The sequence below is a fragment of the Aotus nancymaae genome, unplaced genomic scaffold (genome assembly GCF_030222135.1).
Source record: "Aotus nancymaae isolate 86718 unplaced genomic scaffold, 86718_ANA_hifiasm-v0.15.2.pri h1tg000021l, whole genome shotgun sequence".
Lineage (NCBI taxonomy): Eukaryota > Metazoa > Chordata > Mammalia > Primates > Aotidae > Aotus > Aotus nancymaae.
Window position 1 is genome coordinate 11,202,196 of NW_026988433.1, and position 13,761 is coordinate 11,215,956.

General features: G+C 53.9%; 1 protein-coding gene across 2 annotated transcripts in view; it reads right to left on the minus strand.

Moving 5' to 3' along the window:
• Positions 1 to 2,544: 2,544 nt before the first annotated feature.
• Positions 2,545 to 13,761, minus strand: part of SETD1B (SET domain containing 1B, histone lysine methyltransferase) — a 28,858-nt gene continuing 17,641 nt past the window's right edge. For both annotated transcript variants that reach the window (XM_021673391.2, XM_064379678.1), the window contains exons 12-17: positions 12,001 to 13,260; positions 10,377 to 10,543; positions 7,687 to 7,818; positions 7,485 to 7,604; positions 7,270 to 7,407; positions 2,545 to 5,110 (exon numbers count right to left, since the gene is read on the minus strand). In XM_021673391.2, the coding sequence (XP_021529066.2) occupies positions 4,937 to 5,110; positions 7,270 to 7,407; positions 7,485 to 7,604; positions 7,687 to 7,818; positions 10,377 to 10,543; positions 12,001 to 13,260 (1,991 nt within the window). In that variant the 3' untranslated portion in view covers positions 2,545 to 4,936. The remainder of the gene's footprint in view (positions 5,111 to 7,269; positions 7,408 to 7,484; positions 7,605 to 7,686; positions 7,819 to 10,376; positions 10,544 to 12,000; positions 13,261 to 13,761) is intronic.

Sequence of the window (13,761 nt, forward strand, 5' to 3'; positions counted from 1 at the left end):
TAGGATAAGTCAGCTCAGAACTAGGAGCCAGCAGATCTCAATAGAAGAAAAAAAGAATCTGAGTTGATTGTCCGTGAACGGACAATCTCCCTCCCTTAGTTTCATTGATACCACAAATGAGGCTGCAAAGAACACTCCTGTTCATATTGTTGCCCATTGTGTCTGCCAGGCTCAATTCCTCATGGTGGGACACTGAGCAAGACTTTGTGTGCATTTTTTATTATTTTGAGACAGGATCTCACTCTGTCACCCAGGCCAGAGTGCAGTGGCATGGTCTCAGCTCACTGCAACCTCCGCCTCCCAGGTTCAAGCGATTCTCCCACCTGAGGCTCCCAAGTAGCTGGGATTACAGATGTGCACCACCATGCCCAGCTAATTTTTTGTATTTTTAGTAGAGATGGGGTTTCACGTTGTTGGCCAGGCTGGTCTCGAACTACTGACCTCAAGTGATCTGCCCACCTCGGCCTCCCAAAGTGCTGGGATCACAGGCATGAGCCACTGTGCCCAGCCATGTGCATTTTAAACAGTGATTGCTAATAGTTATTTTTCCCCCCTTAAAGGTTTGAGCAATTTTTGGCTTCCACTCATGATGCACGAGTCCCCCTGCCTCATGCTCCCCCAAATTGGGTTTCTTCCACCTTCTAATATTTGCCAACCTGACAGGGGGAAATGGTATCAGGATAATTCACATTTCTCCAGTAAGAAGTGAGGTACAGGCTGGGCACGGTGGCTCACGCCTATAATCCCAGCACTTTGGGAGGCCAAGGCAGGTGGATCACGAGGTCAAGAGATCGAGACCATCCTGGTCAACAAGGTGAAACCCCGTCTCTACTAAAAAATACAAAAATTAGCTGGGCATGGTGGCGCACACCTGTAGTCCCAGCTACTCGGGAGGCTGAGGCAGAAGAATTGCTTGAACCCAGGAGGCAGAGGTAGTGGTGAGCCGAGATTGCGCCATTGCACTCCATCCTGGGTAACAAGAGTGAAACTCCGTCTCAAAAAAAAAAAAAAAAAAAAAAGTGAGGTACAGTGTCTTTTCAGGCATATTGCTGTTTGCTAAGGTTTTACGACTTTCCTTCTTGGAGATATTTACTGTGGACGGACGCCAACTATGAGCCCCTTGTCGCCCCTCTACTGGCTCAGGCAGAGCTGAGACTGACTGGGGCGCAGCATCTCTGAAATGCCATGAATACGGGATCGATTTAATTCTTCTCAACTTGTAAATGCAGATCAAGGGGACATCTCCTTAAGTGTTAAACAGTTTTAAGGAACCACCTACATTCTTCTAGTGATAGTAAAAGGACACCTACCTTTTTTTTTTCTTTTTTTCTTTTCTTATTTGTCCAACCCAACTCCTGCAGATCTTTTTTTTTTAATTTGTATTTTTTTTTATTTTTTGAGATAGGGTCTTGCTCTTTCACCAGGCTGGAGTGCAGTGATGCAATCTCAGCTCACTGCAACCTTCACTTCCGGGTTCAAGTGATTCTCCTACCTCAGCCTCCCAATTGCAGACCTAATGAGCCAGAAACCTAAGGTTTTAAGAAAAAAATCCAGAAATCAAACTTAAAAGCTGTGGAAGGTCTAGTATGACTATAATTTGGACCAGTTCACAAAAACCACCTACAAGCTCAGGCCAGGCAGTGTCACACCTGTAATCCCAGCACTTTTGGAGGCTGAGGTGGAAGGATTGCTCGAGCCCAGGAGTTTGAGACCAGCCTAGGCAACATAGGGAGACCCTGTCTCTACAAAAAAATTTCTTACAAATTAGCTGGGGCCGGGCATGGTGGCTCACGCCTGTAATCCCAGAACTGTGGGAGGCCAAGGCAGGTGGATCACGAGGTCAGGAGTTCAAGACCAGCCTGGCCAATATGGTGAAACCCTGTCTCTACTAAAGTACAAAAATTAGCCGGGCGTGGTGGCTCACACCTGTAGTCCCAGCTACTCGGGAGGCTGAGGCAGAGAATCGCTTGAACCTGGGAGGTGGAGGTTGCAGTGAGCCAAGATCGCACCGCTGCACTCCAGCCTGGGTGACAGAGACTCTGTCTCAAAAGAAAAAAAAAAAAGAAAAGAAAAGAAAAAAAAGAAAAAATTAGTTGGGTGTGGTGGCATAGGCCTGTAGTCCCAGCTACTCAGGAGGTTGAGGTGGGAGGATCACTTGAGCCCAGGAGGTCAAGGCTGCAGTGAGCCATGATTGCACCTCTGCACTCCAGCCTGGGTGACAGAGTGAGACCCTGTCTGTCTCAAAAAACTCAATGGGACTGGGTGCAGTGGCTCAAACCTGTAATCCCAGCTACTTGGGAGGCTAAGGCAGGAGAATCGCTTGAACCTGGGAGGCAGAGGTTGCAGTGAGCAGAGATCGTGCCACTGCACTCCAGCATGGGCAATACAGCGAGACTCTATTTCAAAAATAAAACAAAACAAAAAACCTGATGATCTGAGTGTCTGAGTGGACCACTCCACCCTCCATGTGAGTAGGATGTGTTCCCAACAGAAAGAAAGAATAAAGAGAAGAGTGAGAGAGAGGAGAGCAAGAGAGACGGCGTATCTGTAAGAAAAGTCAGTATATTTATGGTTTGCTTTATAAAAGTTACTATAATACAATGGTACATAGTATTGAATTCACAAAAATATGAACAAATATTTACAGCAAGACACACTCACAACGGAAACACTTCTCTTCAAAACAAGTTACATATGGATGATGGAGTCTATACGCACAAACATCCCTAAAACTTATTGGTTCTCTTCTTTGCAGGGGGAGGGAGAGAAAAGAAAACCAAATATAGCAGAAACCCCCAACTCTTCAAAAGCAGAGATTTGTTCAACGAAAAATGAAGGAGTTGAAGGAAAAATGACTCAACACATATCTTGATTATTGCAAACCACTCTGGGGCGGGGGCTCCCGGGGAGAGGGAGGCCTAGTCCTCTTAGCGAATGCCAGCCAAGGTTAACACTGGGCACGATGGCTGGGCAAGGTGAGGCCAGGTAGGGGGCAAGGCAGGGGTCCCTTTCCTGGCCTCTTGGCATCCCCCTACTTCTTTTACGGGGGTGGGGACAGAATGGAGGCAGCCCCGCGGGGGCTGTGCAAGTAACTTGAACCAGCCATCTCTACAAGCATTTCCTCATGTGAAAAATAAATTATTTCCTCGGTTGCACAATTAGGCAGAAAACCACAAACGGAAGAGAAGTTCGCCGCTGTGCCCAGGCACCCCATCTGTGTCTTAATACCACCAATTTCCTTGATCTTGAAACCAGCGGGCACAGTCTCAAATAGAGGGGGCCTGGGGAAAGCAATTAAAAAAAAAACAAACACAACAAAACCACCAACGACAAAAAAGAGAAAAATAACAATTCTTTGTACAGAATTTACATGATAACAAGCTTGACACAAGCTGAGATACCAGAGACTCCGGCCGCCTGCGTCCGCAGGGTGGGGGCGGCTCCCACATGGAGCACGCTCGACTCGATGAGGACTCCGGGTCACAACAGTCACTTTCCAGAAATTATTTACACGCCTCCTCTGCTTTCTGGGGTACGGGGGGGCTTGCTTTTGTGTCTTTTTTTTTTTTTGGAAGTACAAAGAAATGAGCAAAAAAGGTCTTCCCGCATGTTTCTACAAGAAACAATGTTCCCAAGAGAAAGTCCTTTATGGCAGCCTATATACAGAAGTTGATTCTGAACTTCAAAAACCTTTTTCCCCTTCGTTTTGATTTTATACACGTACAAGAAAAAAAAAATCCATGGGAATAAACTCTGAGGAGGATGGGAAGGGGGTCAAAAGGGAAAATAAACTGTCAAAGACTTAGATCTGATTTTTAAAAATCTTTTCCAAGATTTTCCTTTCTCTGGGAGAATCTGCTCCCTCCGAAAATAAATATGCTCTGACCTTCTTGGGGTGAGGGGCTGCTGGTAGGGGGATGTGGGGTGTGGGTGGGAGGTGAATGGGTGAAGCTTATAAGCCAAAAAATGCCACATGCAGATGGTCTGACAACCCGTAATGGCGGGACTGGGGGACCCGCCTGCCCTTGGGAGCTCCTCCCCCCACCCAGGGTGAAGGGAAGAGCAGGAGAGAGTGGCCGCCTACCTTCTCAGCGCCCCCCACCTGCACCGGGGCCTCTGAGAGGCTCCCTCATTGCTGGCATCCGAATGAGAAAGTAAACATTGAACCCAAGGCTTCAGGGGTGCTGGGGTGAGGTGGCAGGGAAAGCCCAGAGCAGAGACCCCTGCCTGCGATCAGCTTAGCTCCACCAGGGTCTGCAGGATCAGTGGTGCCCCAGCCTCTGGGGAAGGAACAGGCTGGGGCTCGGGTCGGGAAATGTCGGGGTCTCCTCACTGTGCCCATGGGCAGAGAGGGGTGCTTTCAGGGCGTAGTGTTCTGAGGTCGAGGCCAAGGGGCCCTCCGTCCTTCCACAGCACCTGGCCCTGCGTCCAGGCCCGGGTGGCTTCCAGGACGTGGGCCACGCACGGCCACCAAGGCCTCTGCAGCCCCCTTGGGGGGGCCCTCTCTCTGATTCCACCTTCACATTTCAACGGTTAAAATGTCTTTTCTCACGATGAGGAAAAAAACAGAGAAGACAAAACAACGTAGCAGCATTCACAGGAAGAGGCCAAGGGTGATGGGGAGAGAAGAGACAGAGAGAGGGAGGTGGGGGAGAGACGGAGAGGGAGAAGCTGATGCTGGAGTTACACAGAAATCCTGAAAGGGGCGTTTGTAAAAATGAGAGACGTGGGCTGAACGACAGAGAAGCCCTTTCCCGCGGAGGGGCCGGAGCCGGGGGCTCCAGGGGGTAGTGTGGGGCGCCAGGCCCTGAATGGCCGCTGGGTAGAGGACAGCACCTGAAATGGGGGTGGGCAGGGGGCCGGGCCCCAGGCCAGGGACTCCACGCTCAGGATTCCCGGGGCTACGGCTGACATCCTTCGAGTCTGGCACCGGGGCCTAGTTGAGGGTCCCCCGGCAGTTCTCGGAGCCGCAGAGGCAGGGGATCTTGACGTCCTCGATGGGGAACTTATAGTCATAGGTGATCTCCTCGTTGACGCTGATGTGCTGCTTCGAGTAAATGACGATCTTCTTCTGCGACTCCACCGTGATCACCTTGGCATAGCAGTTGGGCTGCAGGCAAGGTGGGGGGAGAGTGAGCCCCAGACCCCTCAGGGCCCCCCACCACTGCAGACCCCTCAAACCCAACCAGACCTGTGCTCAAGGCCTGACACTGCCACGTGACCCCCAGACCACTGGTCACCTGCTCTGGACCTTGGCTCCCCCTGCCCCCAGGGGTGACTCCTTGCCTCTGATACTAAATAATGACAATGATAAAAATTATTTCTCAGGCCTTTCATTTCCATTCATAGTGAAAGTGCCTCCCAAATGTATGTCTATTTTTAGCTCACATCTCACTTCTGAGCTCTAGACAAAGGATCAGCAAACTATGGCCCCTAGCTGCCTGTTTTTGTAAATAAAGTTTTATTGGCACACAGCCATATCCATTCTCCCACTCATTTACATATGATTTGTGGCTGCTTTTGTTGTAACAGCCAAGTTCAGTAGTTGCTATACAGATCATCTGGGGCACAAAACCAGAATATTTATTATCTGGCCCTCTACAGAAAAGGTAAAGGGCTCCAAACCCATAAATGCAACTACCTGCCGTCCGCCCATGGCAGCTCAGGGACCCATCTTTGACTCAGAAAGCTCACATCTAAAGCATGACCTGCTCCTGCTCTGGGCAGCTGCTGCACCATGCACCCAAGTCCCAGGGCATCTGCCTCCCGGCCTCCTCTTCAGTCCACACCTGGCCCCCACCAGGGCCAGTGAGTTCTGTCCCCAAAGGGCCTCTTGGTTGTGTCTACTGCTCTCCACCTCTGGGGCCACCAGCCACACTCAGGCCCCATCACTGCTCACAGCCTGCCACAGCCCCCACAGCCACTCTCACCCCTGAAAAAATCCATTCCTCCCCCAGCAGCCAGGGAAATGTTCCCAAAGGGACAGCAGAACCTGTCACCCAATGGCTCCAACCTTCCAGCAGCCTTGGCTCTCAGAAAACTTATTTCCTCAGCTTGGCCACCTGCCACCCGGCCCACCCCGTCCTCTCACGCTATCCCATCCCCACTGCCTCCCTTGCTGCCTCTCAAACAGGCATTCTCCCCACTGCCCCAAGGCCTTTGAACACGCAGTTCTTGTCCCAGCACCGCTTCCCCTGGGCAATTCCCTCTCACCACTCAGATCCCCCTGGATATTCACAGGGAAGTCCCTACCACCCAGGCAAGGATCAAGTCACAACCACACGAGCCAGCAGGCGCTGAGGACCAGCTTGGTCAGCTCTTAAAAGGCCCATGTGCGGTGACCCACCCATGTGGCCCTCCCAACAACCCATAAAGAAGGACCGTTATTGTCCCTGTTTTGACTTTTTTTTTTTTTGAGACGGAGTTTCGCTCTTGTTACCCAGGCTGGAGTGCAATGGTGTGATTTCGGCTCACCACAACCTCCGCCTCTCGGGTTCAAGCAATTCTCCTGCCTCAGCTGCCCGAGTAGCTGGGACTACAGGCCGGCACCTCGATGCCCAGCTAATATTGTCCCTGTTTTACAGACAAGGAAACCGATGCACAGAGGCATTAAGTAACTCACTAAGCTTCAACACCAAGACTCAAACCCAGAGTCAGGGGCGCCCACCCCGGGACAGGCCTGCCTCCGGCTGGGAGCCTGTCCTTTGGCACTCAAATCCTCTTATCAGTGCCCCTCCTCTCTAGGCCTGCACCACCCAATATGGTCGTCACAGCTAATAGGTTTAATAAATTAATCAAAATGAAATAATTTGAAAACGCAGGTCCCCAGATGCACTGAGCACATTTCAAGTGCTCAACACCATACGTGCGGCTAACCCACAGCACAGATGCACACAGTGCCTGGACCCCCTGCAGAAAGTTCTGGTGGACAGCTCGGCCGGAGGAGGGCTAAGCCCAACCAATGAAGGCACGGAGCAAAGGCTAGCGCAGAGAAACAACTCCGTAATTACCGATGAACTGAAACAACCACTTCTTGAGCAGCTTGCGCCCTCAACATGCCACAGAAGTCTCACTATGCCCATTTGACAGATGAGAAAACTGAAGCTCAGAGGAGCAAGCTCCTGGTAGGAGACCTCACACGCCCTCCTCTCCCTATAACCCTCGGCTGACCTGAGCTTGGGAAGGAGGCCGAGCCGATTCCCATGCTGGGGCTTTAGGTGCTCCCGGGACAGAAGCAGGGGCAGGGGCCGCCCCCTGCAGGGTACTCACGTTGCAGCTGTGGTTGATGAAGCGCGCGAAGTTGCCGCACTTGGTGGCGTCGATGATGGTGTCGTGGTCCACCCGGAACATGTAGCTGCTCCCGATGCCCTCGTCCTCATAACGCTTCTCCCTCATGTCTGCGATCACCTGGCCACAAAAGGGTGTCAGTCTGGCTGGGCCAGCCCCGTGCCTACCCCGTGCCCATCCCACTGGGCAGTGCCTACCTGGCGGATGTTCTGGCCTACATACTCGATGACCATCTCATCGGCCGCAATGGGCTCCATGGCGAACAAGCCCCAGTCGTGAATGTGGCTCTTGCAGAACTTGAGCTTTTTCTTCCGGAACTACGGGAGGAAGGAGGAGAGAGGTGAGCCCCGGTCTCAGGTCCTGCCACCACCCCGGGACCTGGGTGAAGCCCGGCCTCACCTTGAGCTGGTTGAACTTGAGCAGGTCGCTGTCACAGCTGCCAGTGAAGGAGGACAGCAGGCGGCGCTGCTCTGAACGCCGCTCCGAGCCGGCCCGGGTGGAGGCATGGGGCTGCGCCGGGATGCTCATGCCCTGCGGAGGACCATATGTGGGGGCTCAGCGGGTCCATCCTGTCCTCGGCCATCCCACCCTAAGCTCTGTCCTTGCTCTGGGCTTCTCCGTACTTGTCTGTCCCTGATTGTCACCACTTCCCGACCCCCTCTATCCCATCAGTATCTGAACATGCTCAAGTTCCTTCTATCTTCAAAATGACTCACCCTTTCCTGGCGCTGTCTTTTCCCCATTTCAGCCCAAGGTTTTGTCTACCATGACCCCCATCTCAGCTCTCACCGAGACCCCTCCAACCCCCAAGAATTCAAAATTGGGGACCCTTCTGAAACCCTCACATCATGTCCTGCTCTTGGCCTCCCCGGGCCTCTGCCCCACCCATTAACTCTTGGAACATCCCAGGCCTCTGCCTTCAGTAACCACTTGCCTCCTGGCAATGCCTACACTTAGGTCCCTGGGCTGGAGATCCCCATCCTAAGCTCTGCTGTACCCACATGCCCACCAGACCTCGCTGCCTGGGTGTTTCAGAAACCCCAGAACTCAAGCTGTCTTGCGATGATGGCGTATCTACCTCCCCATCTCAGGCCTGGCGTCCAGCTTCCCAGAGCCCCCCACCCTAGCCAGACCCTGGGCTGTCACCACCCCCATCCCTGTCTCCTGTCCTCAATCAGGCCCCGGTCCTGTCCATCCCACCGGCATAGTCTTCCCCCGGCATCCACTTTTCGCGGCCCACGTAAGTCCAGCCTGCCCGCACATCCAGCCTGGAAATTGCAGCAACCCACACACAGTCTGCCCTCGGGACCCCTGCGCCAGCTCCACAGAGCAGCCAGTGGGCGCTTTGGGAGTCAAGGCTGGAACCATGCCATCCCCGCTCCTCTCAGAACCTCCCTCAGCTGGCTGTCACCCCAGGAGACAAGCCACTCACCACCACGGTCCCCAGGACCCTGGTGGCCCATGCTGTCTCTCCCGCCACACGCGGCCTCTCCCTTCCCCCCGAACACCACGGAGCTCCTCCTGCCTCGGGGCCTTGGTGCTGCTGCTGTCCTCGGGACGCCTGCTTTGGTCAGCAAGCCCCTCTCGTTTTAACTTTATGGAAGTCACTTTGTACTCCTCTGTAGTCTTGTGGCATCCGCCTGGCTCCTTCCCTCACTCCGCTTGGGTCTGACCTCTCTGACTCCCCTTTGACTTGGTAATCCCTAACCCCCTCTCCTATTTTCTCCACCACGTTTTTCTCTGCCTGGAATCACATGCTTCTTTGTTCACTTGATTATTTCCTAGGAGTTCGCACTAAAATATAAATTCCAACCGGGCGCCATGATTCATGCCTGTAATCCCAGCATTTTGGGAGGCCGAGGCGGGCGAATCACGAGATCAAGGGATCAAGACCATCCTGGCCAACATGATGAAACCCTGTCTCCACTAAAAATACAAAAACTAGCTAGGCACGATGGCGTGTGCCTGCAGTCCCAGCTACTCGGGAGGCTAAGGCAGGAGAACCGCTTGAACCAGGTGGTAGAAGTTGCAGGAAGCTGAAATTGTGATACTGCATTCCAGCCTGGTGACAGAGTAAGACTCTGTCTCAAAAAAAATAAAAAATTTTTAAAAGAAAAATGAATAATTAAATAATTACATTCCATGAGGAAAAAGATTTGGTTTTGTTCATTGCTATAAACCCAGAACAGTGCTGGGTACACAGTATGTACTCAATAGATACTTGCTGGATTAAAAAAGAATGAATGGGCCGGGCGTGGTGGCTCACGCCTGTAATTCTAGCACTTTGGGAGGCTGAGGCAGGTGGATCACAAGGTCAAGAGTTCACGACCAGCCTGGTCAAGATGGTGAAACCCCATTTCTACTAAAAATACAAAAATTAGCCGGGTGTGGTGGCAGGCACCTGTAATCCCAGCTGCTCGGGAGGCTGAGGCAGAGAATTGCTTGAACCTGGGAGGTGGAGGCTATAGTGAGCCAGGGCAACAGAGCAAGACTCCATCTCAAAAAAAAAAAAAAAAAAAAAGGAATGAATGAGGCCAGGCAATGTGATTCATGCTTATAATCCCAGCACTTTGGGAGGCCAAGGCAGGCAAATTACTTGAGGTCAGCAGTTTGAGACCAACTGGTTAACATGGCAAAACCCCATCTCTACTAAAAATTAGCCAGGCGTGGTGGTAGGCACCTGTAATCCCAGCTACTCAGGAGGCTGAGGCAGGAGAATCACTTGAACCCAGGAGGCGGAGGTTGCAATAAGCTGAGGGCATGCCACTGCACTCCAGCCCAGGTGACAGAGCAAGCCTCTAGCTCCAAAAAAGAAAACAAGCAAAAAACAAAGAAATGAATGAACCTTGTGGATCTGACTTTGCCTCCCTGATTAAACTCTTGGGAGGTGCTCCAGGGCTCACTAGACTAAGGCAGAGATCCCTTCCTTCTCCTAGGCCCTGCACCCACCTCTCCCCTTCCACTTGCTCGCTCTGTGTGCCAGCCCCTCTGGCCTCACAAGTCACTCTGCCTCATGCCCCTCCAGGAGTGCCCCAGATCCCCGTGCCCAGTCAGGCAGGCTCTGATGTGTCCAGGAACCCTGGCAGTACCTGGGTGTCTGCAGGGGGCTCATCGGTGCTGGCACGGCTGCTGTTGAGGTATCTGAGCTTGTCTTTCTTGTCGATGGTGTAGAAGCCCTCGCTGCGGGCACAGCCCGTCACATGCTCACGGATGCCATCATCCCGTTTCTTTTTCTTAGCTGAAGAGAGGCTGGTGGGTGGGTGTAGGTCAAGGGCCACATGGACATTCTCAGAGAGCCCCTCCTGGTCCCTTCAGAGACTGGTCCCGCCCATCCTCAGACCACCCTCCAGGGGCAATGCCCAGTTCTACTGCCCACTCCCATGCCACCTCCCCGAGGCTGCCTGCTGACCAACCCCGCTGCCAGTCAGTACCTAGTTACATGCCTCTGTTACCTTTTTTTTTTTTTTTGAGACAGGGTTTCTGTTGCCCAGGCTGGAGTGCAGTGGTGCAATCTCAGCTTACTGTAGCCTCTGCCCACTGGGCTCAAGTAATCCTCCAGCCTCAGCCACCTGAGCAGCTGGGAGTACATGCGTACGCCACCACTCCCACTCATTTCTGGATTTTTTTTGGAGGATGGGGTTTTATTACATTTCCCAGGCTGGCCTTGAATCCAGAGCTCAAGTGATCCATCCACCTCGACCTCCCAAAGTGCTGGGTGTTAACCACTTTCTGCTCAGTTTCCCATCTGTAAATTGGGGTGACAGTGATGCCTCTGCAAGTGATGAAATATGCTTATGGTCCTTAGCAGAGGTTTTTTTTTTTGAGATGGAGTCTTGCTTCATTGCCCAGGCTAGAATGCAGTGGTGCAATTTCAGCTCAGTGCAACCTCCACCTCCCAGGCTCAAGTGATTCTAGTGCCTCAGCCTCCAGAGTAGCTGGAATTGTAGGCACATACCACCACACCTGGCTGATTTTTCTATTTTCAGTAGCGATGGGGTTTCACCACACTGGCCAGGCTGGTCTCAGACTCCTGGCCTCAAGTGATCTGCTTGCCTCGGCTTCCCATAGTGCTGGAATTACAGACTTGAGCCACCGTGCCCAGCACTGAGCAGAGCTCTTGACACAGACTGAGTACTCACCAATCAGTCTGATACAACAGAGACAATGACAGCTCCAGCCTTGCGGGCCTACAGGAACAGCCAAGCCTCATGAAAGCCTCGTAGTGAAGAGCCCAGACTCTAGGCTTGCCTGGGTTCAAATCTCAACTCTGCCACTTGCAGCTGTGTGACTTTGGAGAAGTTACTGAGACTCTCTGAGCCTTAGGTTCTTCATATGTAAAATGGGAATCATAGCCCCTATCTCACCAGGCTACTGAGAGGATGCCTGAGGATATGAAGGGGAGAGGACACAGAAGGCCTCAGCCCTTGTCTGCTGTTAAGCTGCACAGCACTGCTGTTACATGTGGCCCCGAGACCTGCTAACTCTGGGGGTGAGATGGACCTGGCACAGAGGGAGTCCTTAAAACGTGCCAGTGATGATTCACTTGGGAGCCTGGCAGGGTGCCAGCACACAAACACCGATTTGGAAATGACGGTGATGCGTGCTGTCACCTTCATGGGCACCGTGGGCTACTCCAGACTGGGAGGTGGGGCCCAGAGAGGTGGGGACTTCCTGCACCCCGGAAGGGGCTGAGCCCCCACGCCGGCAGGATATAGGGGTGGTAGACCCAGAGCGTGTCGTTAAGCCAGTCCATGCCGTTGTCCTGCTGCAGCAGTCGCTCGTAGGTGACACACAGGAAGCGGATGTCCTCCTCGTCGATGCCACCGTTCCAGATGTCATACAGGATCGTCATCTCCTCAAACTCTGAGCGGGGCCGGAAGAGGGGCTGGGGTGGTGAGAGCTCGGGCGAGCCCACAGGTGGCACCAGGTCCTCATGGCGCTTCTTAGGCGGCCGGCGCCACGGCCCCCGACTCTTGGCCAACTCCATGTACTCCTCAGTGACCTCGTCACGCCCACGGGAGCCTGGAGGGATGGCCTCAGAGGGCCACTGGTTGTCTAGCTCCTTGAAGGGCAGCTTGGTGGGCTCTACAGGTGGGGGAGGTGGGGGTGGGGGTGGCTGGGGGGGAAGGGGTGGTGGAGGGGCTGGGATCCCTGCGTTCCGGAAGTCCAGGGTCACCGTCCGGGGGTCATGGGTGCTGGGGAAGACAGGGGTCTGTGGCTGGCCCGGTGGAAGCAGGAGGTCCCTTCCAAAGGCGGCCCCCACTGGTGGCCGGACCAAGGGCCCATCCAAGGAGAGCATAGACGGTGGGGATCGCCGGGGCCGGCCCGGCTTCCTCTTGATGGGGGGTGGGCAAGGAGCCAGGGGGGCGGGCAGCAGGGGCGGCAGCTGGGTGGGGGCCCGAGCCTGGGCCCGCAAGACGGCAGGCAATGCCAAGGGCAAGGGCAGGGGCAGGGGCAGAGGGAGGGACAGGCCCGTCTCCAGGAGCACCGGGGAGGCCAGGGGCCCGGAGCGCTCGTCGCGTCGGCCAGCGGGGAGCGGGCAGACGGGCAGGAGCAGGGGCCTGCTGGGCTCGGGGAAGGTGGGTGTGAAGCTGAAGTCCCGGCCAGGTGTCCGAGGGAGGCCCCCACTGCTGAAGCCAGGGGACGGGGCTGGGTAGGAGAAAGGGCTGCCGGGCACTTGAGGAGAGCTCACGGACAGGCCACTGCTGCCCGCTGATAGTGGGGGCTCCCCGCCTGGTGTGGCTGGCACTGTCTCTGTGCTCTGCGACTTGGCCAGGCTGCCACAGAGGCCTGGAGTACGCGGGGGCTGGTCCTCTGTAGGGGGTTCCGGAGGGACAGATGGGTGTGAGGCGTCTGTGGTCTCGGGCTCCGGCGGTGGGCTGGGTGGCCGGGGCGGTCGTGGGGGTGGCAATGGTGGCTGCAGGGGCAAAGGGAGCATCGTAGGGGGCTCCGGCTCTACTTCCAGGTCATGCTCTGCAGAGAGGTAGGCAAATACCAGTTAGCATTCCATCCAAACAGCTCTCAGTGCCCTAGTTAGCACTCCATACCCGGCTGGCTCACAGCCCTGAGTCTAAGCACGGGACCTGTCCATCTCCAGCTAAACCCTTGAGGACTACTCAGTGCCCGACCCAGTGTCAGGCACACAGTCCGTGCTAGGCTATATCACAGATGCAGGAGACGTGTTTCCCAGCCTTTCATACTATATCTTCAGAACAAAGTCCCTGTGGCCCAAGAAAATTTGCTCTATGACTGAATAAAATTCAACAAGTCTCTTTTCTGCAGCACTTGTCAGAGCCCTCAAGGATTTTTTCCTAGCACTTATCTCCATTGTCACAGCATACACTTTTTAATTTTTTAATGAATTTGTTTTATATTTTTATTTTTGAGACGGGTGGAATGTGGTGGGATGATCATGATCACTGCAGCCTAGATCACCAGGGCTCAAGGAATCCTCCCACCCAAGCCTCCTGAGTA